General features: G+C 45.7%; 1 protein-coding gene across 5 annotated transcripts in view; it reads right to left on the reverse strand.

The window, feature by feature from the left end:
* ARL13B (ADP ribosylation factor like GTPase 13B) overlaps nucleotides 1-26,010 on the reverse strand; it is a 129,768-nt gene that overhangs the window by 77,277 nt on the left and 26,481 nt on the right. For all 5 annotated transcript variants that reach the window (XM_063956294.1, XM_063956292.1, XM_063956293.1 and 2 more), the window contains 2 exons: nucleotides 21,149-21,219; nucleotides 5,158-5,407 (listed from right to left, as the gene is read on the reverse strand). In XM_063956294.1, coding sequence (XP_063812364.1) covers nucleotides 5,158-5,407; nucleotides 21,149-21,219 — 321 coding nt within the window. The remainder of the gene's footprint in view (nucleotides 1-5,157; nucleotides 5,408-21,148; nucleotides 21,220-26,010) is intronic.

Raw genomic sequence — 26,010 nt, forward strand, 5'->3', positions numbered from 1 at the left:
AAGTCTTGAGTCTACTTTTGAAGGATTCTATAGTTGGGGCCTCTCGCACTGTCCGGGGAAGTTCCATAGAGTCAGAGCCGCATGACTAAAAGCTCGACCCCCAGATGAATTACGGGAGATTCTAGGTACTGTTAAAAGTCCTTCATCTACAGATCGCAGTAATAGAGTATGGGGTCAGTAGCTGCTTCAGGTACCTTGTGCCCTGGTCATGTAGTGCTTTGAAACTCAGTAAGCCAATCTTGAAGATGATTCGCCATCTTACAGGCAGCCAGTGAAGGGAGTAGAGTATGGGTGTTATGTGGCTAGAACGGGGCTGGTTGGTTAACAGCCTGGCAGCTGTGTTTTGCCCCAGCTGTAAGCGGTGCAATTCTTTTGCTGGGAGACCAAGGTAGAGGGCATTACAGTAGTCTAATCGAGATGATACAAATGCGTGGATGACTTTTGGCAGATCATCTGAGGGAATAAAGTGCTTTATTCTGGCTATGTTCCTCAGGTGAAAGAATGAAGATTTGATTGTGGCTGATATCTGATGTTTAAGTGTCAAGCCACCATCCAGGACAACACCAAGATTCCGCACACGATCAGTGGTTTGTAATTCTGAATCCCCGAGTGTAAGTCCAGTTGGTTGGTTATGCTGCAGTCTTGCCCTTTGATGTTGCGGTCCTATCATAAGGACCTCTGTTTTATCCGTGTTCAGTCGCAGCCAACTAGCACTCATCCACTTCTGGAGTTCAGCTAGACAGCCATTTAGGGTTGCTATTGGGTTATCAGTGCCCGGAGCAAAGGACAAGTACAGTTGTGTATCATCTGCATAGCAGTGGTAGACTAGCCCATGGCGCCTGATTATTTCACCCAGCGGGAGCATGTATACTGCAAAAAGCGTGGGGGATAGTATAGAACCTTGTGGGACACCACATGGCAATGGCACTGGTGGTGAGGAGTATAATCCAGACGATACTCTCTGTGACCTGCCTGTGAGAAATGATTTGAACCAATTTAGGACTGTGCCATCCAGTCCACAAAAATGTATCAGACGCTCAATCAGAAGCCCATGGTCCACGGTATCAAATGCTGCAGAGATCCAGAAGGATTAATATTGAACAGTCGCCTCTGTCTCTTGCCGTCAGAAGATCATTTAACACACACACCAGGGCTGTTTCAGTGCTATGTCTTCTCCTGAATCCTGATTGGAATGGATCATAAATATCATGGGTTGTCAGGTGGGTTTCCAGTTGATTTGCAACCACTTTCTCAATAACCTTTCCTAGAAAAGGAAGGTTTGATTCCGGTCTATAGTTGGTCATGCAGTCGGGATCTAAATTACATTTTTTAAGAAGAGGTCTAACAATTGCTTCCTTTAGGGGTCCAGGAAATATGCCTGTCTGCAAAGAGCATTGAACAATTTTTGCAAAGACAGGACCAATTATATCCATACAACCTATTAGAAGCTTGGTTGAGGCAGGGTCCAGATCACAGGTGGTGGGACGCAAAATCCGTGCAATTTCAGCAATGTCCTTTACATCCACTGGGTGAAAGCTGGTCCATGAAGGCAGGTGGCTTATATTGGCAGGTTTTGTAGTTTGACACTCCTTTGATGGCACTGTGGAAATTCCAGCCCGAATGGTGGATATTTTATCTGCAAAGAAGTTTGCAAACTCGTTGCATCTTGCCTGGGAGAGGGTTTCATCAGTCTGCAGGCATGCTGGCTTGCAAAGCATCTCCACTGTGCGGAAAAGTTGAGCTGGCCTATTGTTTGCTGCCGTGATCTCATTTGACAGAAACTGTGATTTCTTACGGGTGATTGTCGATTGATATTCTTCATTATACTTTATTAGTTTTATTTTGTCATCCACTAGGTTAGTCTCCTCCATCGTCTTTCCAGTCTACGCCCCCTATTCTTGAGCTCACTAACACTGTTGTCGAACCAGGGAGCTCGACGTTGTGGTTTACGAGGTCTTATACGCACAGGGGCGATAATATCAATTGCAGCCATAACATCCCTATTATAATAACGGACTAGGGAACAGGGATCTTCACAGGCACCAAGTATAGCAGAGAGATCCAGATTTGCTTTTAGAGCCTGGGGAGTCATACCCCTCCTTGGACTATACCTGGTCAACTCCTCGGGCAGAGATTATATTTGAGGGGTCGCAACTGAGAATCAAAGGGTGTGGTGGTCTGACCAGATGACTGGGTTTATTTTTAGGTCAGTGACTTCTAATCCAATCTGAAAGACAAGATCAAGAGTGTGACCACTTTTATGTGTGGCAGAAGGAATGACCTGTGTGAAGCCCAGACCATTCATTGTGCACAGGAGGTCTTGGCCAAGGTGAGAGAGCTCATCATCTACCCATGCATTGAATTCCCCGAGGATGAGCCATCTTTGATGTTCCAGAACCAGGCCAGCAACAGTGTCTGCAATTTCTTGTAGAAATATCTTTCCATCTCCAGGGGGCCGGTAAATGAGAAGTACTCTGAAACCTAATCCTGTCGAACTCCGGGCAGCAATGCACTCGAATGAGCGAGTAATTTCAATAGGGTGGACCCTAAGTTTAAGGTCTTTTTTGAAGCAGATAGCCACCCGCCACCCCTGCGGTCCAGTCTTGGGTTGTGGCTGACAGAGTAGTTTGTTGGGACTGTAGCCTCCAATATAGGTGCTGCATTTTCATCTAGCCAGGTCTCTGTAATACAGGCTAGATCTGCAGATTCAATTAGGTCAGCAATTGTTGCAGTCTTGTTTCTTATAGATCTGGCATTACAAAGGACTGACCCGATTGGGCATACCAGAGGGCCTTCAGTTTTCTTTATGTTAGGTGCAGGAGCTCTGCGTATGGGGGTTACCCAGCGAGAATTGACAGTTCTGTTCTTCCAAGCACAGGGCCGTCTTTTGGGTATCACTTCTATTTGTTTGTTCTTTGAAGCTCGGGGTGAGCAGGTGGGCAAAAGAGTTAGGTGGTTACAGGGGAAAAGAAGTATCCGGCCTGCTCGCTTCCCACGAATGCGCCTGTGTTTTCTTTTTAAAATGCCAAGGGATTGGAGGATAGAAGCCTGTGATTGTGTAATAGGAACTGCGGAACATGGTGGGCGGAGTGAAAAAATGAAGCTGGAGGAATATGTACGTATACATTGGGTCATCAATGACAGATTACTATAAGTATGAGCTGCAAATGATGATGAGAGAGGGAGAGAAAACTGTGTGTGTGTATATATATATTGTATATATTAAATATATATATTTTTATTTATTTATTTATTCACCCCCCCCCCGCAAATCGATATGTGATCCAAAAATTATAATGGGTACATAAACAGAGCTATTGCTATAACCTATTGCTGCTGCAATAATCCAATGTGTATATTTGAAACAAATGATAAATAAAATAACTTTACTTTTCTGTTGCTGTTTTAGTAAATTATTCTGGAACAGAGCAGGCTTGTGGAAGTTGTTAGAATCCAATTCCTACTGTGTAGGTGTGAAAAGTCTCAGTGTGAGGGGCCTTTGAAGTAGATTTCTTGTGGGGGAAGTGATATCCTTTGTCCTGGGGAATGGCTGCAATCCTGCTATTTGAAATGGTGACCCTTAAGCCATTCAGAGCCTGAATATACTGATATTAGTTGAAAAATGCAAGAAGTCAGAGTTATTTGTTGCTCAGAAAACAGAGGGGGTGATTCCGAGTTGTTCGCTCGCTAGCTGCTTTTAGCAGCATTGCACACGCTAAGCCGCCGCCCTCTGGGAGTGTATCTTAGCATAGCAGAATTGCGAATGAAAGATTAGCAGAATTGTGAATAGAAATTTCTTAGCAGTTTCTTAGTAGCTCCAGACTTACTCAGCCATTGCGACCAGCTCAGTCCTTTTCGTTCCTGGTTTGACGTCACAGACACACCCAGCGTTTGCCCAACCACTCCCCCGTTTCTCCAACCACTCCTGCGTTTTGCAACTCGAACGCCTGCGTTTTTCCGCACACTCCCATAAAACGGCCAGTTTCCGCCCAGAAACACCCACTTCCTGTCAATCACACTACGATCAGCACAGCGATGAAAAAGCTTTGTTATGCCGTGAGTAAAATACCTAACTTTTGTGTAAAATAACTAAGCGCATGTGCTCTGCGAACATTGCGCATGCGCAGTTAGCGGATAATCGCAGTATAGCGAAAATCGTCAACGAGCGAACAACTCGGCATCACCCCCAGAGGTGGATGATGACTAAATGAGGGGCTGGATGGAGCCAAATATAGGTTGTAGTCCACAGTACCTTGTCTGGGATGTCCAATGCAGAGTACAGCAGATTCCAAACTGTAGGACTTCTCAGTGGAGAGTTGCAGAGGAATCAATCTAGTCTGTATCTCAGCGCAGGAATGCAATCCGTTGGTTATGATGAGATGTCCGCGTAGAGTAGTACAAGTTAAAGGTAAGTCCTTGGATATTTATGGTGATTCATAGGTCTTTTGTGGAGAATTTAAGCTATTTATGGAGATGATCAGGAGCATGCAAAAGATGAGGCAGCCATTTTGGGCGCCTACATATGAGCACAATGCCGGCAGCAGCTCTAGGGCTATTCCCACTCGTGGGTGTCCACGAGACCCACAGGAGTGGGAATAGAACCTGTGGCGAGTACAGCGAGCCCGCAAGGGGCTTCACTGCGATCACCTCCCTGCCAGCATACTGCCGGCCAGGATCCCGGGGTCAAAAATCTGACCGTCGGGATCCTGATGCTGAGTACCCGGCACCAAACTGCAGCCCATGTCAATACACCATGATGCAGAGGTCCCGGAACCATACTGCAGCCCGTGTCTGTACTCTATGATGCAGAGGTCCCGGCACCATACTGCAACCCGTGTCTGTATTCCATGATGCAGAGGTCCCGGCACCATACTGCAGCCCGTGTCTGTATTCTATGATGCAGAGGTCCCAGCACCATACTGCAGCCTGTGCATCAGTGAAGCAAAGGTCTTGACTAATGATTGAAACACTACTTGCTTAGCAGTGGACATATCCTTTAATTAGCACATAATAATCACTGTTTTGCAACATTTTACTTGGTATTTGATTATTTGGATTGTACAAGAACATGAGAAGTGAAGAATAGAGTAATCCATTACAACACAATATGCACAGGATAAGGACAAAAAAATCGCAATAAGAAATATCTTTACTTACACTAATAATGGTTTTCCTGCAATCCTCGGATGCCTTAGAACTTCTGCAACAGTCTCCTTTGTTTCCTCCATCCTCTCCACATCGCTGGAATCAATAACAAACACCACTCCATAGGACTCGGCATAATAGTTTTTCCAAATGCCACGGATTTGCTTGCCACCACCGAGATCAAACATTGTGATGTCAAATCTCCCCTGTCGAATATTTGCTTTGGAGAATCCGACTGTTGGGGCCACATCTTCTGGAGACTCTGTTATAAAAAACAAAAAGGTCAAGAAAACATTAACAAGGTTTCAAAAGCGCAACGCAACAAGTCACAATACTGATATTATAGGAGAGAAAATGGTGTTGCTTAAACTTTAAAAAAAATGTTATACTCCTAAAAAATCTTTCGGTGAAAATGCATATTTTTTTTTGCCTTGGTAACTACATTTTCAGCCGACCTGGCATCAATCAACCTCTCCCTGAACGTTCATTTATAAGGGCAAGTTCATAGAAAATGGTAACAGGAATTGCTTAAGGCTAATGAAATGACCAACTAGCAAGTAAGGAATGACTGTGCGTGGTAACTTACATTTTGTACTTTTAACTTAACTACATGATTTCCACCCAAATCTAAATATTTTGTTTGGGTTCAAGTACTCTTTGAAAAGACTATATAATATTTGCTTATGAAAGTCGGTACTTCCATGTCTGAGGAATGTGTTGTCCAAAAGTTATTCCTTAGCAAAGCCAAGAACTGTACTGTGTTTTAATTGGCCACTGGATACCCTATTCCATCGGAAATTATGCCTGTTATTTTATTTAACCCTGACTGGAATAGATAAATTGTAACTTACACTCCTGACCAAGGATAAAAGGATAACGCCACATGGAATAGATCACAGGTTCTCAAACTCGGTCCTCAGGACCCCACACGGTGCAAGTTTTGCAGGTCTCCTCACAAAATCACAAGTGAAATAATTAGCTCCACCTGTGGACCTTTTAAAATGTGTCAGTGAGCAATTAATACACCTGCGCACTAGCTGGGTTACCTGCAAAACATGCACTGTGTGGGGTCCTGAGGACCGAGTTTGAGAACCACTGGAATAGATCAATCCTTAATTGTGTCCTAAACCTGTAACAGTAGGCAGGCTCCTGCTGTAGGCACTATGAGTAGACTGACTAGTCCAGCAATTAAAGAGGTCTCTCTGACTTAAGTACAGTAACAATGACTTCTAGGGAAGGCATAGTACCCAGTGAAGCATTAACAACAGGACTGCCAGGACAGTTACCCAGGGTCACCCACACATAGCTACATCACCAATGTGATCATCACCAGCATATCATTTTGACAATTGTATTGGTAGGGGCCTCCACAAGTTTGATGCCTAAGGGCCTCACGGCCCAGGGGGACCCATTACACCTGGTTATAGGTTGCGGACAGGATTACGTAGGGGTTGTTCACTGTGGGATGCAACCACAGCTTGTCATTTGCGGAGGAAACTGCTGGTGACAGAATAAATTGTGGTATAATAATGTTTTCATCTGCCAAATTGTGTAAACTTAATATTTTCCTGACTCAGTCTCCTTCTGTAATACATACTTGTGTGTTACATTACATTTCAGTTGATGTCAGAAACACAGTTGTTGATGTTAGCCAGATAATGCTAACTCATGACATCAATCGTAACATTTAACTAGGGCAGGTCTGAGAACACACGTGGTAATTATGTCATCAATTATATAATGTAATAATTATGGTCACTTTCCGCAACGCCACTTGTATCTTACTACCCAATAACACCCCCTCTCTTGCCTCTTATCGCTCCGTGCCCCTGCTCTCTCCTCTTCTCCACACACAATTCCTCCTGCTACTGCATCCTTGTCTTTCCCTTTTCCTCTGCCCCCCAACTACATCTCTCCCCTACCACCTTCTTCTGCCCCACCAACTCCATCTCTCCCCAAATACCTGTCCTCATATTCTGCCCCACCAACTACATCTCTCCCCTACCACCTGCCCTCACCCACTGCCCCACCAACTACATCTCTCCCCTACCACCTTCCTCTGCCCCACCAACTCCATCTCTCCCCAAATACCTGTCCTCGTACTCTGCCCCACCAACTACATCTCTGCCCTACCACCTGCCCTCACCCACTGCTCCACCAACTACATCTCTCCCCTACCACCTGCCCTCACCCACTGCCCCACCAACTACATCTCTCCCCTACCACCTTCCTCTGCCCCACCAACTCCATCTCTCCCCAAATACCTGTCCTCATACTCTGCCCCACCAACTACATCTCTCCCCTACCACCTGACCTCACCCACTGCCCCACCTACTCCATCTCTCCCCTAACATCTGTCTTCATCCTCTGCCCCAGCAACTACATCTCTCCCCTACCACCTGCCCTCACCCTCTGCCCCACCAACTACATCTTTCCCCTACCACCTGCCCTCATCCTCTTCTACGTCTAAATCTTCGTTGTGGTATCTGGTAACATCAGCCCAAACCCCAGGCCTATCCAATCCCTACAGTCACAACCCAGTGCTAGTTACTATCTGACAACCCCATGGGAGTCAGAATACCTTAGGGATCACCATAAAGTAACTATCATAAAAAAACAAATGACATTTATTTAACACAAAATAATGCTTAGAAACTGGCGGCAAAATATAGTCCATAGACAATGTGAATAATTTGAGGGTAACCATACTTCACAGTTACCACATACAGTAGCTGTCCCTTTTAGTTGTATAAGTACTTTGCTTGACTCAGAATGCTAGACTGTCCATCTCCATGATCTGCCAGCCAGGCAGTAATCTATCTGCTTCTGCTGGAACACACCAGTGCTTAGACTCAGTCACTGTAGAATACAAACTATGCTTCCATAGAAAATCACACTCTCTAGCAAGGGGTGGTCTTCAGTATGCCGAATGTCGGGATCCCGGCGCACAGTATACAGGTGCCGGAATCCCGACACCCGGCATACCGACAGATATTCTCCCTCGTGGGGGTCCACGACCCCTCTGGAGGGAGAATAAATAGTGCCCGCAGCGTGGCGAGCTCAGCGAGCCTGCAAGGGGCTCCTTTGCGCTCGCCACGCTGTCGGTATGCCGGCGGTCGGGCTCCCGGCGCCGGTATGCTGGTCGCCGGGAGCCCGGCCGCCGGCACACCATACTACACTCCTAACAAGTCCGGCCAGCATCCGCAGCCAGTCCCAGGATCCTTCCAGTAGTGAAAAGATTCCAGCCCACAGGCCCTGAATGGGCACATGATGGGCTGATGTGTAACAGATCATTGCTGAATACCTGCGTCACTGTAATGTGAATTAAGTAACTTGGCCAAAGCTTCTCTTCCCTAACATGTTTAGGGCTACCTGCTGAGTGGAATATTGCACCACTCATAAGGGGGGTACTGACGGGAGAGATGTGTGCTGAGCGATCTTAACACAGACCGCTCAGCACACATCTCTCCCCCCGCTCAGCACAGCGCGATGTGCTGAGCGAGGAGGGGGGGGGGACACATGGACGGGGGGCCGCTCACTTCACATAACGGTGAAGTTGAGCGACCCACCCGCTAGATTGAGCCTGCATACAGGCTCAATCTAGCACCGGCGATAGCGATGCGCGGGGCCGCGCATCGCTATCGCTGGGGGGTATACACACGGCAGATCAGTGCTTAAAATCTAAGCAATCTAATCAGATTGCTTAGATTTTAAACACGGATCTCTCCATGTATACCCCCCTACAGTAATAGTACAGAGCAAATGTTTGTTTGTTGTGGCCAAACCTAATCACAATTATGTATTTAACAACCATTGTCTCTGCTAAACAGAAGAACAGACAGTTACCATAACGTATGAAAACAAACACACTGAGTCAATCTATGTTACATGCTTGTAACAAAGTTAAAGCACCTACATTAATATAGTGCAACATAAATAAACATTAAAATAACCTACGTTAAACAATGGCAGCCGTGGAATAGGATCATAGGTGGTCATTCAGAGTTGATCGCTCGCTGACGATTTTCGCAGTGCAGCGATTAAGTTAAAAAATGGCTAAAATGCGCATGGTACGCAGCGCACATGCGCTAAGTACTTTCACACAAAACTTTGTCGATTTACATAAGCTCGAGCGACATTTTTTCATCGCTCGAGTGATCGTAGTGTGATTGACAGGGAAGTGGGAGTTTCTACGCGGAAACTGGCCGTTTTCAGGGAGTGAGCTAAAAAACGCAGGCGTGCCAGGTAAAAACGCAGGAGTGGCTGGAGAAACGGGGGAGTGGCTGGCCGAACGCAGGGCGTGTTTATGACATCAAACCAGGAACTAAACGGACTGAGGTGATCGCAGTCTAGGAGTAGGTCTGGAGCTATTCAGAAACTGCAGGGAATTATTTAGTAGCAGTTCTGCTAATCTTTTGTTCGCTATTCTGCTAAGCTAAGATACACTCCCAGAGGGCGGCGGCCTAGCGTTTGCAATGCTGCCAAAAGCAGATAGCGAGCGAACAACTCGGAATGAGGGCCATATTGCGCAATTTGAGAACGGAGTGGAGAGTGGACCTGATTCAGATTTGTACACAAAAAGACAAAAACAGATACATCGTTGTCACAGGCAAATAAAGTACATCCAAAAGGTGGTACAGCATAATGCGGAAAATAAGGCACGGCCGGGTAAAACCCAATAGGACATAATCTAGGCATGGAGAAGAGGCGTAATAATCAACAGGCATATCGACATATAGCCATAAAGTAGTACCATAAACCAAAATACGAAAAGTAAATAAACCAGACAGAATTCCAATATAATTAAAAGGGGGGCGTGCCCTTGTCCAGGACTTCCAAATTGTACCAAGTGGACAGTCAGACAGCCCTCCGCACTGACTTGATAGTCGAAGGTGGCAAAGTGAGTAAGTAAGGTAGCCAAATATCAAAACATGTTTGGGCTTTAGATTCAACATCCAGGAAACACTCAGACCAATCCATCTAGTAAAGGAAGTGGAAGGAGGATAGTGGTTCCATAAAGCCCAGGCCATATGAACGTAAAAGAAATGTTTAACTCGTCATTAATATATGACTGTACATTCTTCCAGAAGCTCTGTACTAAAATCGCACAACCACATACAGTGGATTATACCCACCTCTGGCATAGAGCATTTAAAGCAGTTAGAATTATCTGAAGCACCCATCAAAAAACAAAGTCTAGTAGTACGCCTTGTGAAGCAATTTGTAATTCATAAGAAACAGAGACCAGTTGCTTGTTCAGTGTAGTACAAGATGTAATAATAGTCTTTAAAGGAATATCTGGGAATGTAACTGACCATTTGGCCATGCCTGTATTAAGGATAGAAATATCTAAGATTCTCCTAGTATGATTATAAAAAAGGGAGGTAGGGAAGGGGGAGCCAGGTGTATTCCGTGCTATAGAATCCAATACATTGGATTTATCAGCAACAGTCAATTGGGATAATAATTTGGTGATGTAACTACGAATTTGTGAGTATAAAAACAGAGGGAAGAGCAAGCCAGGGAAATGTTCTTTAAGTAGGGAAAGGGAGAGTATAGAGGCGCAATCCCTATCCAAAAATTGGTACAGCATTCTCAATCCCTGGAGGTGCCAAGACTTGATAATGCCATCTGACTCACCATGTCCAAAATCACAGTTATTGAGTAACGGGAGAAACAAAGTTCGTGAGGAAGAAAGAACATGTCTCTTCCTCAATAAACGCCAAGCCAAACAAGGAGTGTTAAGTAAGGGGTTAGCCATGACCGTGAAGGAATAGAAGTGGGAGATCTATGTAACAATGTCACTAAAGTACATTCAGGGCTAAACGCTTGATCCAGGGCGGTGTCAGCATAGGTATGGTTTCCTCCTATCCAGTCCAGAGCAAATCTATAATTTGCCGACAAGGCATAATCCTGTATGCAGGGTAAATTAATTCCACCCAGGGGTAATGACTGTCGTAATTTGAACAAGGAAATTCTGGGGTGTTTTCCGGGCCAAATAAATTTAGATAAAGTGGTATCAGTTATTTTTGCATCGCTCTTCAGAAAGGTAAAAGGGAGCATCTGGACTGGATAGAACAAACGAGGGAAGGAGATCATCTTATATAAATGACAACGTTCCAAATAGGAAAGTGGAAGATGTTTCCACTTTTCAAAGTCAGCCAACATCTGACCAATAAAAAAGGGCATGTTTACAGAATACAGGTCAGCCGGTTTACATGGTACGCGTAGACCTAGATAAGTAATAAAGTCCCGAGCACAACGAAAAGGAAATCCAGACCCCCAGCCCAATTTAGCTTCTCCATACAAGGCTAGGGCTTCGGTTTTAACAAAGTTAGTTAAAAACCCAGAGACTTCATTAAATAATTTGAGCGTATGTAATAACGAAGGAAAGGCAATTTGTGGATCACTGAACTAGAGGAGAGCATCGGCAAAGACAGACACCTTAATCTTGCGAGTTCCAACTAAAATGCCTCTCCACGTTATATCTTGGAGAAATGTACGGATCAAGGGCAAGACTAAAAAGCAACGGAGAGAGGGAACATCCTTGCAGAGTGCCTCTTTATAATGTGAAAAAGGGGGAATTAACACCATTAATAGTTAAATGAGCATTCGGTTGAGCGTATAACATACGAAAAATACCACTGAACCATGGCCCAAACTGCTGAGCATGCAACACTCGTAATATATGCGACCAGGAAATGCGATCGAACACCTTATCAGCGTCACAGCTGACGACAATAGCCTTTTTATTACCAGAAAATCTATTACTTATCATAGCCGCGAGCAGCGTGCGCACATTGTATACAGATGTTCAGCCCCGCACAAATCCCGTCTGAGCGGGATGCAATATCCTGGGCAACACAGTTTGAAGACGTAAAGCAATAATTTTAGTAAATAATTTCAGGTCCTAATTCAAAAGGGAAATCGGCCTATAGGATTGTACTAACAGAGGATCTTTCCCCAGCTTCGGGAAAACCACTATCCTGGCATCATTAAAACCACTCGGGGGAGGGTGTCCTGTCAATTAGGAGTTGAATAAAGTTAAAAGATGGGGCATTAAATGAGATGAAAGGACTCAATAGTATTCAGCCCCAAAGCCATCAGGGCCAGGAGACTTGCCTGTAGGAAGTGATTAATCAAACAATGGAGTTCAAGCACAGTCACCGCTAAGGCCAAAGAGTCTCTTTCCGCATCAGTCAAAGTGGGAAGATGTGCAGTAGCTATAAACTGCATACCTAAAGTGGGAGAATCAGGAGGGGCCGTATAAAGTTCTTGATAATAACGTAAGAATTGTTCAGAGATATGCGAAGCTTAGGTAACCAGGGCATGGGAATCCACATTGAGCTGAAGAATATAAGAGGGTGAGTTATAAGTTCTCACTAGATTGGTCAGTAACCTACCAGGTTTGTTAAAGCCACGGAAATATCTATTACGCTGAGCATTGTGCGAGTATTGAGCACGCTCAGTACACAGGGCATCATACGCATGCTTCGCGGCAAGATAAGCCTGGAGATTATCGGAGGACTAGTTGAGTAACAGTGCATCATAAGCAGTTACTAAAGAACAGCTCAGTTCTTCTAATTTAGCAATCAATAGTTTGCGCTTCCTGGACACATATTCAATAATCTGGCCACGGATCACTGGTTTAGATGCAGTCCAAAACAAATTAATATCATCTAAGTTCTCTACATTATCATTCACATAATTCAAAAAGGCCTGCTCAATATGATCATGAAAATCAGTTGACTTATGGAGGTAGCCCGGAAATCTCCAATTATATAGGAGGTCAGGAGGGGGGTCTCTAATAATAAGGTGAACCACACAGGGGCATGATCAGAAATATCAATAAGTGCAATTACTGAAGCCACTACGCGCTGATATAGAGAGAGGGATAACAGCCAAAAATCTACCTGGGAGGATGTGTGATGAGGATGTGAGTAAAAGGTATATTCACGTGAGGTAGGGTGTTGGCACCTCCAGGGATCAGAGCTGTATGGAGTCAAATAGCAATTGTAAGGAAGGGGCATATGTACACCTATCCCCACCAATGGAGGAGGACCTATCCAGACATAATGATAGTACATTATTGAAATCCCCTCCCAATATAAGAGGTCCCTCAACCCAGCCCTTAAGTTTTACAAATAAATCGGTAAAGAAGTGGTCATTTGGAGTAGTAGGGGCATAGATGGTAGCCAGGATATACAATGAGCCACATAACAATAGCTTAAGACAGGGGTAGCCAACCCTGGTCCTCGAGAGCTACCAACAGTTCAAGTTTTCCAGGTCTCCTCACAGAATCACAAGTGAAGTGATTAGTTCCAACTGTGGATCTTTTAAAATGTGGCAGTTAGTAATGACTACACCTGTGCACCTGCTAGGTGAGCTGGAAATTGTGAACTGTGGGTAGCTCTCGAGGACCAGGGTTGGCTACCACTGGCTTATGATATAGAAAACGACCCTCTGTATCAATCCAAGAGTCCCTTACAGGGAAATTGTAATGTTTCCGAAACAATATGAGGACACCCCTACGTTTTGCTGTAAACGAGGAGGCCTTATAATCACCTACCCAATTTTCTAATAAGACAATGGAGTCCTTGGCATCCCAGTGGGTCTCTTGAAGAAATACCACATCAGGTTTTAAACGTTTGAGATGGGTCAGAACCTTACGCCTTTTGATTGGGGAATTCAATTCCTCTACATTCCACAACACAAATTTAAGAGATTTTTGTACCCTAGTGGAAATATTGAAAGAACTAGCAATATCAACTATGCCCGCCCTAGGCCAGGGGAAAGATATAGCTTTAAGTTGTGATCGACCCTTACCCGTCCCAGTGAGAGGGCAATAAAGGACATAATAGCTGCCTATGGTACCATATTAATCAGTATAACTGGACAACAATATTTGTCTGTAACATACCAAATGATTGAGAAGAACAACTGTAACTTTTTTAGAACCGGAAGAGGAGAACCATGGAGGACACCCATAAAATACATAGACATAAAACAGCCAAAAAAATGGAAAAGGGAGAAGAAAAACAGGTAAAAGAAGTAGAAAGGCAGCCAAGACCTGAGGCAGGTCAAGAACAGCCATGAGATTGAGTAGCAGAAGAGAACAACAGGGTGTAGAGTAAGAAGGAAAAACCAAGTGCGAAAACAACAAATAAACCACAATATTAGGTGTAAGGAAAAACATTAAGAGTAATGGCGAAAGCCATTATCTAAGTAAGCTGAATGTAAATTAAATAGAGGATACAATGTCCGGTGGTTACACAGCGGTCACTCCGCATCAGACGGACGTGTGGAAGATGAAGACAAAAGGGAGTCCACAAAAATCTTTGCAACGTGTGGAGAATCAAATAAAAACAATTTGCCGTTGTGGGACACCCATAAATTTGCGGAATACAGCAAAGCAAATCGAAGATTCATGGCAAACAGGCGTTTACAAACAGGAGTGTATTCTTTACTCTTCATGGTGACCATGTAGGAAAAGTCCTGGAACAATAACAATGTGGCATCTTGATGCCTCAAAAAGTTGGACCTTATCCGCATAGTTTAGTATCTTCATTATAAACAGGACAGGGTCTATCATAAGTGGCCTGTTTGTCAGGGACAATGCGGTGGACACGTTCCACAATTAGCGAGCCAGTGCTGAAGAAGGCGCCTAGTTCCTGTGGGAGACATTCTGAAACTAGTGTCATGAGTTTAGCTGGCTTGACAGATTCTGGAAGGCCTATGATACGGACATTGTTCCGCAAATTTTTTTAATTTTTGAGGGCAGGGCGCCGGTCTGTGGGGACACTTGGCAACGCGTCTGAAAACGGGGCGTGACTATGCAAATCGTGGGTGATGGCGTCACTTAAGGGGGCGTGGGCGGGCGGCGGCGTCACTAAAGGGGGCGTGGGCGGAGTCACTAAAGGGGGCGTGGGCGGAGTCACTAAAGGGGCATGGGCGGAGTCACTAAATGGGCATGGGCGGAGTCACTAAAGGGGGCATGGGTGGCGTCACTAAAGGGGGCGTGCCTAGCACCTACGGAGGTGCTGGGCTTCTCCCAAGTGCTCTCCCGTAGCATGAATGGATGCTGTGCGCATGCGCACGGCATCTATACACGCTGGGAGTGCAGGAAGCGGGCAGGCTGTTTAGCAGGGCGCCGCAGAAAGGGCAGGGCGGATTTGCCTTAATAATATCGGGCAGGGCGCGACACCTGCTAAAACAGCCTAGCATGAACACTATATATGGGGTAGTGTGTGCAGTGGTTAGCTCATCTTCCAAGTCTGAAATCCTCTGTTCCGCCTCTGATAGACGTTGCTCATGTTGTGTGAGCTGAGCAAGAGCAGAGTCCAATGAATTCTTTAGTGGGGACAATTGTTGATCAAGTAGCCAGAAGGTGTGTAAGTTCTTATGCAGGAAATGGGCTAGCAGCCGTTGATGTTGGCGCAACCAAATCAGTTTGTTTGGGGCTACTGTTGGAACCGGCTGTGGGAGAAGCAAGGAGACCTTTACCACGCCCCTTCCCAGTCTGGCTGCCTCTGAGCCCCGCAGGGGTTTCACCACAAACTTATCCATGAGGACGGCCACAGCAATGAAGAATCAATAACAGGCAGACCAATGAGGACAGGCAATGAGGAACCCGAGTAATGCCAGTACAATGGTATAATCAGTGTGATGAGGCAATCTTGAAAAAAGTCCAATATCAAGTAGGAACAGTGCAGTGAGGGAGCAGGGAATCCACAACTCTTATATAGCACAAACAGCAGCTATGAATGGGAAGCAGCAGCTTATATCCAGTGAGGGAGACAGTCCCCAATAAACTATATGCAGCTATAATAATGCTGGCCTGCCAGCGATGTGATTGAAATGACAAGGGGGTCTTTAAGCACTCACCGCTACATCCTTATCCCCATTCTGCATAGGGGGAAAAGGAGAGAGAAGCCGCAGTGCGGCTAAGGCAGACAGAGCAGGGAGAGCCGCTGCTGCAGCAGCGCCAGGCCGATCCGAGATGGAGGCGGCAGCAGCGTCCTGCAGTCGCAGGGATAGAGGTCCGGTGTTCTGCAGGCGCGGGGAGATGGTAAGTCCTTGCAGCCGCCCCCAGGACTCTCACAGGTGGCGGGGGTGACGTTCGTCCGGGATCCACCGCACTCTATCTGCTCGTGGATGGTAACGGAGCCGGGAATCAGCGGGGAGCTCTCACTTCTGCTTTTTTTTTTATTGCTGCACCCCCCTCCCCCTCCCCCAAATGGTCCCTTTCTATCAATCACTTTGCGATTAGACTCTCACTGCAAAGGCACCTTGATGCCTGTGATTATGGCGGTTGCGCAGTAGGTCAATAATCACTCAGTTTTGTAATCAACACTGCATACAAATCAAGAGAGTTCCCCAGCAGTTATAACCTTTTGTACAGTACTGGATGCACCACTTTGTCACATGTATTATGCACCCAATCTCAAACTACAAAATATCCAACACACCTTGCGCCCCCAATATCATTCCCATGCCGGCTCTCTCCCTCTTCCCTTCTCCTGTGTACACAGGAATGCTAGATGCGTCTGCAGCAAACACACCAACCCATGACCTTTTCCTGTCAGATCTCTCCCCTCAGACACAACGTCTCCTATTGAACACTCCTATGGAAGCCTCCCATTGCCCCACACTCCTCATCTTGGCTACCATCATGATGGTGGTGCGAACCTCCTTCTGTCTCCTGTCTGTGCCTAGTGTTACCCCACTGAACCCTTTCTCTCATTCCCCTGGTACAGCTCGCAGATCATTTTGCTGTATGGCTTTTTCACTTGACCTCCCTGCTTTTATGCTCTGAGATAAAGTCATTTTCCTACTTTTCCCTATTGACATTGTGGGTCATATCTCAAGGAGGAACACTGGTGTTTCAATATGAGAGAGGTGTCAAAACATAATACTGACAGGAGACCTGAAAATGTACAGATATCATTAGGTCATTATAACACTACATTCGTTACACTGCCAGGTAGCAAGGAGTAAGAGGCAGCCATTAACAGCAATGGATCATTTTCACTAAAAAGACACCATCAAAATCAGGTAAGTGAATTATTTTACTGTGCATGTCCCATTTGGTAATGGGAATTTATTATGAAACATTCCCTTTACCAAGTGGGACATGCACAGTAAAATAATTCACTTACCTGATTTTTGTGATCCATTGCTGTTAACAGCTGGCGAACACATGCTGAAATATGATCTTGATAAAATTAAACTTAAGCTATCATCCTCAGAATGTACCCATTTCCAACATAGTATATTTTTCCATAAAAAAAACTTTGTAAACAGATGCAGGGGTCAAGGAAATTAGATACGAGTTGTTTAATGAAACAACTCGCAGACATTTTCACAAATACACGCTCCGAGAATTCTGTAACCCAATTAAGCATGCCTATTCACGGTCCTCACAGAGGGGGTTTGCGAATGGTCAGCCATAGGCAATGTAAAAGAAATGCATGGAAAAAATGGGGTGACCTTCCTGGACCCCAGAAAAGTGACATTTCTCTAGCAGAATCATATAGAAGACTGGTAGTGGTCAAAAAGAATACACTAGACGCTTGTGTTAAATGGCAGACTTTTTTTGTACTTTTTTTTAATTTTATTTAAAGTAAACTTCTTTTGTTTACTTTCATACCAAAAAAAAAAAAGAACATTGCAAAAAAAACATTATGATTAGGGATTTATTTATTTTTTAAACCCCAAAAAATTATATGAAAATTGTTGGACTAATTAAGCTAATTGGAAACTTCCAATTGAGTAATTAGTCATTGTGTCCAAGGGGTTCTGCATGGTGTCCATCATTTTAACCTTAAAATAAGGATTTTCCCTACCATTTCTCACCCTCAGTGAGGTGCGGATGAAAAAATAATCATTATGGTAGACTTACCGGTGATAACTGTATTTCTCCTCAGTCCACAGGATAACATTGGGATATGAGGTAGCGACAGCGGATTGGCACCAAACGATCAAAGCTTTCTGCCTCCCAGAATGCAATGAGCCCGTCCCTATATCCCCACCTCCTGGCTCAAGCAATTCAGTTGTTTTCCAAAGCTCAAGGCAGGAGCATCATAGAGAACCCTAATCAGGCGAAAAGAACACACATGCACACCCTTCCGTACAAGTAGGAAGAGGTTAGTAAGTGAAAGGATCCTCAAATCAGGTGCGTCAGGTGGGTTCCCTGTGGATCCTGTGGACTTATGAGAAATACAGTTATCACCGGTAAGTCTACCATAATGATTATTTCTCCTGCAGGGTCCACAGGTTATCCACAGGATAACATTGGGATGTCCCAAAGCAATTTAGTGGCGGGGACGCTCCTGATTCGACATGAGAATCTTTCGCCCAAATTCAGCGTCCTGAGAGGCAAAGGTATCAAAGGCATAATGTCTAATGAATGTGTTAATGGAAGACCATGTGGCTGCCTTACATATCTGTTCTGCTGAAACACCACATTGTGCTGCCCATGACGGACCTACCTTACCGAGTAGAGTGAGCAGAGACATTAGCCGGAACAGGGAGATCAGCTTGAGAATGTGCTTCTGAAATAGTCATTCGAAGCCACCTCGCCAGTGTCTGCTTGTCAGCAGTCCATCCTCTCTTGTGAAATTCGTAGAGAACGAAGAGTGTGTCTGTTTTTTTTGATGGCACTGGTACAATCCACGTAGATCCTTAAAGCACGGACTACGTCCAACGATGTATCTCACGCAGAAAAGTCCGGCACCTGGAAGGTCGTGACTACAATTTCTTTGTTAAGGTGGAATTTAGGCACCACCTTAGGAAGATACCCAGATTTGGTTTTGAGAACCGTTCTATCTGGATAAAAAAAATAAAGAAAAGGAGGGCGACATAACAATGCCCCTAAATCTGAAACTCTTCTAGATGAAGCAACAGCCAGTAGAAAGAGAACTTTAGCTGTCAACCATTTAAAATCCACTCGTTTTAGTGGTTCAAATGGGGCAACCTGAAGGGCCTTTAGGACTAAACTTAAGTCCCAAGGCACTGTAGGATGATGAAGTTCTGCCCACTTTAAATGTCCACTGAGCTGAGTCCTTGCTCCTCGTCTCTGTATGCAGACCCAGAGTGCGATGAGTCCTCATCCTCTGACGAGTCCTCATCTGAAACATGTGTAGACTGTGAAGATGTTGTTTCATGTCTATGTGATTTACTTACCACTGGGCTTTCAACCCGTTTCTGTTGAGAGGCTGCCGATTCCTGTACTGGATGTGATAACCCCCAGGTGGAATGTTGCATATAAGTGTTAATAGGGTAACCTATCCCTGGTATAGGAGCTGGCATTATCCACTCAGCTTTACTGGATAATGTCTGTACAAAAGTAGCCCATGGGGGTTCAACCTGAACCTGCCTGCCTCGGATTATTCAAGAGGCTTTGGTGAAAGCTAAAACAATTTGTACATAATCCATTTTGAACCAGATCCTGAGAGGTTAAGCCAGTTTTGCAAGACAAACATGACATGAGTGTTGGTGCTGCTGTGTAGAGTGTATCCTTCTCACCCTTGCCTCTCTTAGACATGATAAATAAATCACACACCTTTACAGTGTTAACTATACAAATTGTGACTGCAATCACATTAAAATTTGATAAAGTGACATACAAACCGATCCCTCCCTGTTTTGCACCAGCATTCAGGATCGGAATACACAGAAACTGACAGAAAATAGTGAAGTCAGCAATCACACTAGCAATCAGTCACAGGTTATACATTAGTATAATAAGCAATATGAGCACATAATCAACTACAGATACATTTCAAGTATGTAGGAGAAACATATTACTGCATTACCTTATATAAAAGAGTTTAAACGTATTCCGTCGCACAGCGAAAGAAAACAGCAGCAATAGTTTACAGACTCATATGCACCAGGCACTTATCCAACTATTCATACCAAAGGTAGATAGATACTTAGTGCTGTATCACCCGGCTCAGGAGAGTGGGATACAGGGAGACTTCACCCCGCTTCCAGGATCGATCAATACGTTAATGAACGCTGAGTGGATCCAGACGCTATTAGTGTACACAATCGCCCCGTAAACCTACAGTGAACACAGACGCCCAAGTGAACACCGAAGCATCAGTCATAGAGCTGCCTATGCTGCGACTGGGTCCTTTCAGATACACAGCGTCTCAGATGGAATCGGGAACTCAGCTCATGGCGGGAAACTCTGAGGAAACTTGTCATGAACCGGGGAGGAGGGGCCACCAAGGGAGCGTCTTACTCCCTACTGCTGACATCAACCCTAGGGATCACAGCCTCATACTACCCCCCTGGAGCCTATGATTCCTGAGGCCTAGCGCTGGTGCACCTGAGGTGGCAGCCGCGTCAGCAACTGTTCGGTAGTCTCCATCTCGAAACAGTGTGACTGTGTCTCGCGTTTCCACTACCAAGCGGAACCGATGCCTTACCTTCTCCCCGTGCTCCGGCCACAGCCTGGTAACGTCTGCTGGACTTGCTAGTACATCCTACACAGACGCCTGCCGAAACAGCACTGTACACGTGGGTAAGCGTTATCGCAACCCGGCTGGGAGTTGTTGGAGCGACTCTTTCTAAGGTACGTATAAGACGCTTTTTAGAAAGATCGCTCAAAAAATATAGTGAGACTATTAAAATTAAATAAAAAAAAGCTTATGGCTGCTAAAAACCAGCAGCCCATTGACTATGGTCCAGCTCCTGTCGCACAAAACAAATAAACTGAATTGCTTGAGTGAGGAGGCGGGGATATAGGGATGGGCCCGTTGCATTCTGGGAGGCCGAAAGCTTTGATCGTTTGGTGTCAATCCGCTGTTGCTACCTCATATCCCAATGTTATCCTGTGGATAACCTGTGGACCCTGCAGGAGAAACATATGAATTTGAATCAAAGAGCAATTCTGAGAAACATCACCATATTTTGTTTTCCAAATAATGGCAAAATATTTGACCCTTAATGAAAAGGCTCCAGAAATGGGACAAATGGCAAATATGTGGCTCACCTCCTTGGATGCCTTTCACAGTTGCAGTCTTCCCAGCATTATCCAGACCCACCATAACCAGAGTCACTTTTCTACAAGGAAACACAATTACATAATTAAATTATTGGCAAATTAAACGCAGGGGAAAAAATAAGAATTTACTTACCGATAATTCTATTTCTCATAGTCCGTAGTGGATGCTGGGGACTCCGTCAGGACCATGGGGAATAGCGGGCTCCGCAGGAGACAGGGCACATCTAAAACAGCTTTTAGGTCACATGGTGCGTACTGGCTCCTCCCCCTATGACCCTCCTCCAAGCCTCAGTTAGGTACTGTGCCCGGACGAGCGTACACAATAAGGAAGGATCTTGAATCCCGGGTAAGACTCATACCAGCCACACCAATCACACCGTACAACTTGTGATCTGAACCCAGTTAACAGTATGATAACAAAACGAAGTAGCCTCTGAAAAGATGGCTCACAACAACAGTAATAACCCGATTTTGTAACAATAACTACGTACAAGCATTGCAGACAATCCGCACTTGGGATGGGCGCCCAGCATCCACTACGGACTATGAGAAATAGAATTATCGGTAAGTAAATTCTTATTTTCTCTAACGTCCTAGTGGATGCTGGGGACTCCGTCAGGACCACGGGGATTATACCAAAGCTCCCAAACGGGCGGGAGAGTGCGGATGACTCTGCAGCACCGAATGAGAAAACTCCAGGTCCTCTTTAGCCAGAGTATCAAATTTGTAAAATTTTACAAACGTGTTCTCCCCTGACCACGTAGCTGCTCGGCAAAGTTGTAATGCCGAGACCCCTCGGGCAGCCGCCCAAGATGAGCCCACCTTCCTTGTGGAGTGGGCCTTTACAGATTTAGGCTGTGGCACGCCTGCCACAGAATGTGCAAGTTGGATTGTGCTACAGATCCAACGTGCAATCGTCTGTTTAGACGCAGGAGCACCCATCTTGTTGGGTGCATACAATGTAAACAACGAGTCAGTTTTTCTGACTCCAGCTGTCCTTGAAATATATATTTTTAATGCTCTGACAACGTCCAGTAACTTGGAGTCCTCCAAGTCGCTAGTAGCCGCAGGCACCACAATAGGCTGGTTTAAGTGAAATGCCGAAACCACCTTAGGGAGAAATTGAGGACGTGTCCTCAATTCTGCCCTGTCCGAATGGAATATCAGATATGGGCTCTTGTATGACAAAGCTGCCAACTCTGAAACTCTCCTGGCAGAAGCCAGGGCCAACAGCATGGTTACCTTCCATGTAAGGTATTTTAATTCTACCGATTTTAACGGCTCAAACCAATGAGATTTGAGAAAATTTAGAACCACGTTCAAATCCCACGGTGCCACTGGAGGCACTATTGGGGGTTGTATATGTAGTACACCTTTGACAAAAGTTTGTACTTCAGGCACTGACGCCAATTCCTTCTGGAAGAAAATTGATAAGGCCGAAATTTGAACTTTAATGGACCCCAATTTTAGGCCCATAGACAATCCTGCTTGCAGGAAATGTAAGAATCGACCCAATTGAAATTCTTCCGTTGGAGCCTTCTTGGCCTCACACCACGCAACATATTTTCGCCAAATGCGGTGATAATGTTGTACAGTCACTTCCTTTCTAGCCTTAATCAAGGTAGGAATAACTTCCTCTGGAATGCCCTTTTCTTTTAGAATCCGGCGTTCAACCGCCATGCCGTCAAACGCAGACGCGGTAAGTCTTGGAACATACAAGGTCCCTGCTGAAGCAGATCCCTTCTTAGAGGTAGAGGCCACGGATCCTCCGTGAGCATCTCTTGAAGTTCCGGATACCAAGTTCTTCTTGGCCAGTCCGGAGCCACCAGTATCGTTCTTACTCCTCTTTTCCGTATAATTCTCAGTACCTTTGGTATGAGAGGCAGAGGAGGGAACACATACACTGACTGGTACACCCACGGTGTTACCAGAGCGTCCACAGCTATTGCCTGAGGGTCTCTTGACCTGGCGCAATACCTGTCCAATTTTTTGTTGAGGCGAGACGCCATCATGTCCACCTTTGGTTTTTCCCAACGGTTCACAATCATGTGGAAAACTTCTGGATGAAGTCCCCACTCTCCCGGGTGAAGGTCGTGTCTGCTGAGGAAATCTGCTTCCCAGTTGTCCACTCCCGGGATGAACACTGCTGACAGTGCTATGACATGATTCTCCGCCCAGCGCAGAATCCTTGCAGCTTCTGCCATTGCACTCCTGCTTCTCGTGCCGCCTTGTCGGTTTACGTGGGCGACTGCCGTGATGTTGTCGGACTGGATCAACACCGGCTGACCCTGAAGCAGCGGTTTTGCCAGACTTAGAGCATTGTAGATCGCTCTTAGCTCCAGTATATTTATGTGAAGAGACGTCTCCAGGTTTGACCACACGCCCTGGAAGTTTCTTCCCTTTGTGACTGCTCCCCAACCTCGTAGGCTGGCATCCGTAGTCACCAGGACCCAGTCCTGTATGCCGAATCTGCGGCCCACTAACAGATGGGCAGTCTGCAACCACCACAGGAGATACAACCTTGTTCTCGGTGACAGTGTTATCCGCTGATGCATGTGCAGATGCGATCCGGACCATTTGTCCAGCAGATCCCACTGAAATGTCCGTGCATGGAATCTGCCGAATGGAATCGCTTCGTACGAAGCCACCATCTTTCCCAGGACTCTTGTGCATTGATGTACTGACAGTTCCTGGTTTTAGGAGGTTCCTGACAAGTTCGGATAACTCCCTTGCTTTCTCTTCCGGGAGAAATACCTTTTTCTGAACCGTGTCCAGAATCATACCCAGGAACAGCAGATGTGTTGTCGGGGTCAATTGAGATTTTGGAAGATTTAGAATCCACCCGTGTTGCTGAAGCACTACTTGTGTTAGCGCCACACCGACTTCCAGCTGTTCTCTGGACTTTGCCCTTATCAGGAGATCGTCCAAGTAAGGGATAATTAATACGCCTTTTCTTCGTAGAAGAACCATCATTTCGGTCATTACCCTGGTAAAGACCCGAGGGGCCGTGGACAAACCAAACGGCAGCGTTTGAAACTGATAATGACAGTCTTGTATCACGAACCTGAGATACCCTTGGTGTGAGGGGTAAATCGGGACATGTAGATAAGCATCTTTTATGTCCAAGGACACCATGAAGTCTCCTTCTTCCAGATTCGCTATCACTGCCCTGAGTGACTCCATCTTGAACTTGAATTTCTGTATGTACAGGTTCAAGGATTTCAGATTTAGAATAGGCCTTACCGAACCGTCCGGTTTCGGTACCACAAATAGAGTGGAATAATACCCCTTTCCCTGTTGTAGGAGGGGTACCTTGACTATCACCTGCTGAGAATACAGCTTGTGAATGGCTTCCAAAACCCGACGTCCTTTCTGAGGGAGACGTTGGTAAAGCAGACTTTAGGAACCGGCGAGGGGGAAACCTTTCGAACTCCAGCATGTAACCCTGAGATATTATCTGCAGGACCCACGGGTCCACTTGTGAGTGAGCCCATTGATTGCTGAAAATCTTGAGTCGACCCCCCACCGTTCCTGAGTCCGCTTGTAAAGCCCCAGCGTCATGCTGATGGCTTTGTAGAAGCCGGGGTGGGCTTCTGTTCCTGGGCAGGGGCTGCGTGCTGCCCTTTCTTACCCTTTCCTCTGCCTCTCGGCAGATAAGACTGTCCTTTTGGTCGCTTTTTATAGGAGCGAAAGGACTGCGGCTGAAAAGACGGTGTCTTTTTCTGTTGTGAAGGGGTCTGAGGTAAAAAGGTGGATTTGCCGGCAGTTGCCGTGGTCACCAGGTCCGAAAGACCGACCCCAAACAATTCCTCTCCTTTATATGGCAATACTTCCATATGCCTCTTGGAATCCGCATCACCTGACCACTGTCGCGTCCATAAACTTCTTCTGGCAGATATGGACATCGCGCTTACTCTTGATGCTAGAGTACAAACATCCCTCTGAGCATCTCGCATATAAAGAAAAGCATCCTTTAATTGCTCTAGAGTCAATAAAATACTGTCCCTATCCAGGGTCTCAATATTTTCAGTCAGAGAATCCAACCACACTACCCCAGCACTGCACATCCAGGCTGAGGCTATTGCCGGTCGCAGTATAACACCAGTATGTGTGTATATACTCTTCAGTGTAGTTTCCAGCCTCCTATCTGCTGGATCCTTGAGGGCGGCCGTATCAGGAGACGGCAACGCCACTTGCTTTGATAAACGTGTGAGCGCCTTATCCACCTTAGGGGGTGTTTCCCAGCGCGCCCTAACCTCTGGTGGGAAAGGGTATAATGCCAATAACTTCTTTGAAATTAGCAATTTTCTATCGGGGGTAACCCACGCTTCATCACACACATCATTCAATTCCTCTGATTCTGGGAAAAATACAGGTAGTTTTTTCACCCCCCACATAATACCCCTTTTTGAGGTACCAGCAGTATCAGAGATCTGCAACGCCTCCTTCATTGCGGTGATCATATAACGTGTGGCCCTATTGGAAAATACGTTTGTTTCTTCACCGTCGACACTAGATTCATCTGTGTCGGTACCCGTGTCGACTGACTGAGGTAAAGGACGTTTTACAGCCCCTGACGGTGTCTGAGACGCCTGAACCGGTACTAACTGGTTTGCCGGGCGTCTTATTTCGTCAACTGACTTTTGTAGTGTGCTGACATTATCACGTAATTCCATAACTAAAGCCATCCATTCCGGTGTCGACTCCCTAGGGGGTGACATTACCATCATCGGCAATTGCTCTGCCTCCACACCAACATCGTCCTCATACATGTCGACACACACGTACCGACACACAGCAGCCACACAGGGAATGCTCTAATCGAAGACAGGACCCCTTAGCCCTTTGGG

The sequence above is a fragment of the Pseudophryne corroboree genome, chromosome 2, assembly GCF_028390025.1.
Source record: "Pseudophryne corroboree isolate aPseCor3 chromosome 2, aPseCor3.hap2, whole genome shotgun sequence".
NCBI classification, from domain to species: Eukaryota; Metazoa; Chordata; class Amphibia; order Anura; family Myobatrachidae; genus Pseudophryne; species Pseudophryne corroboree.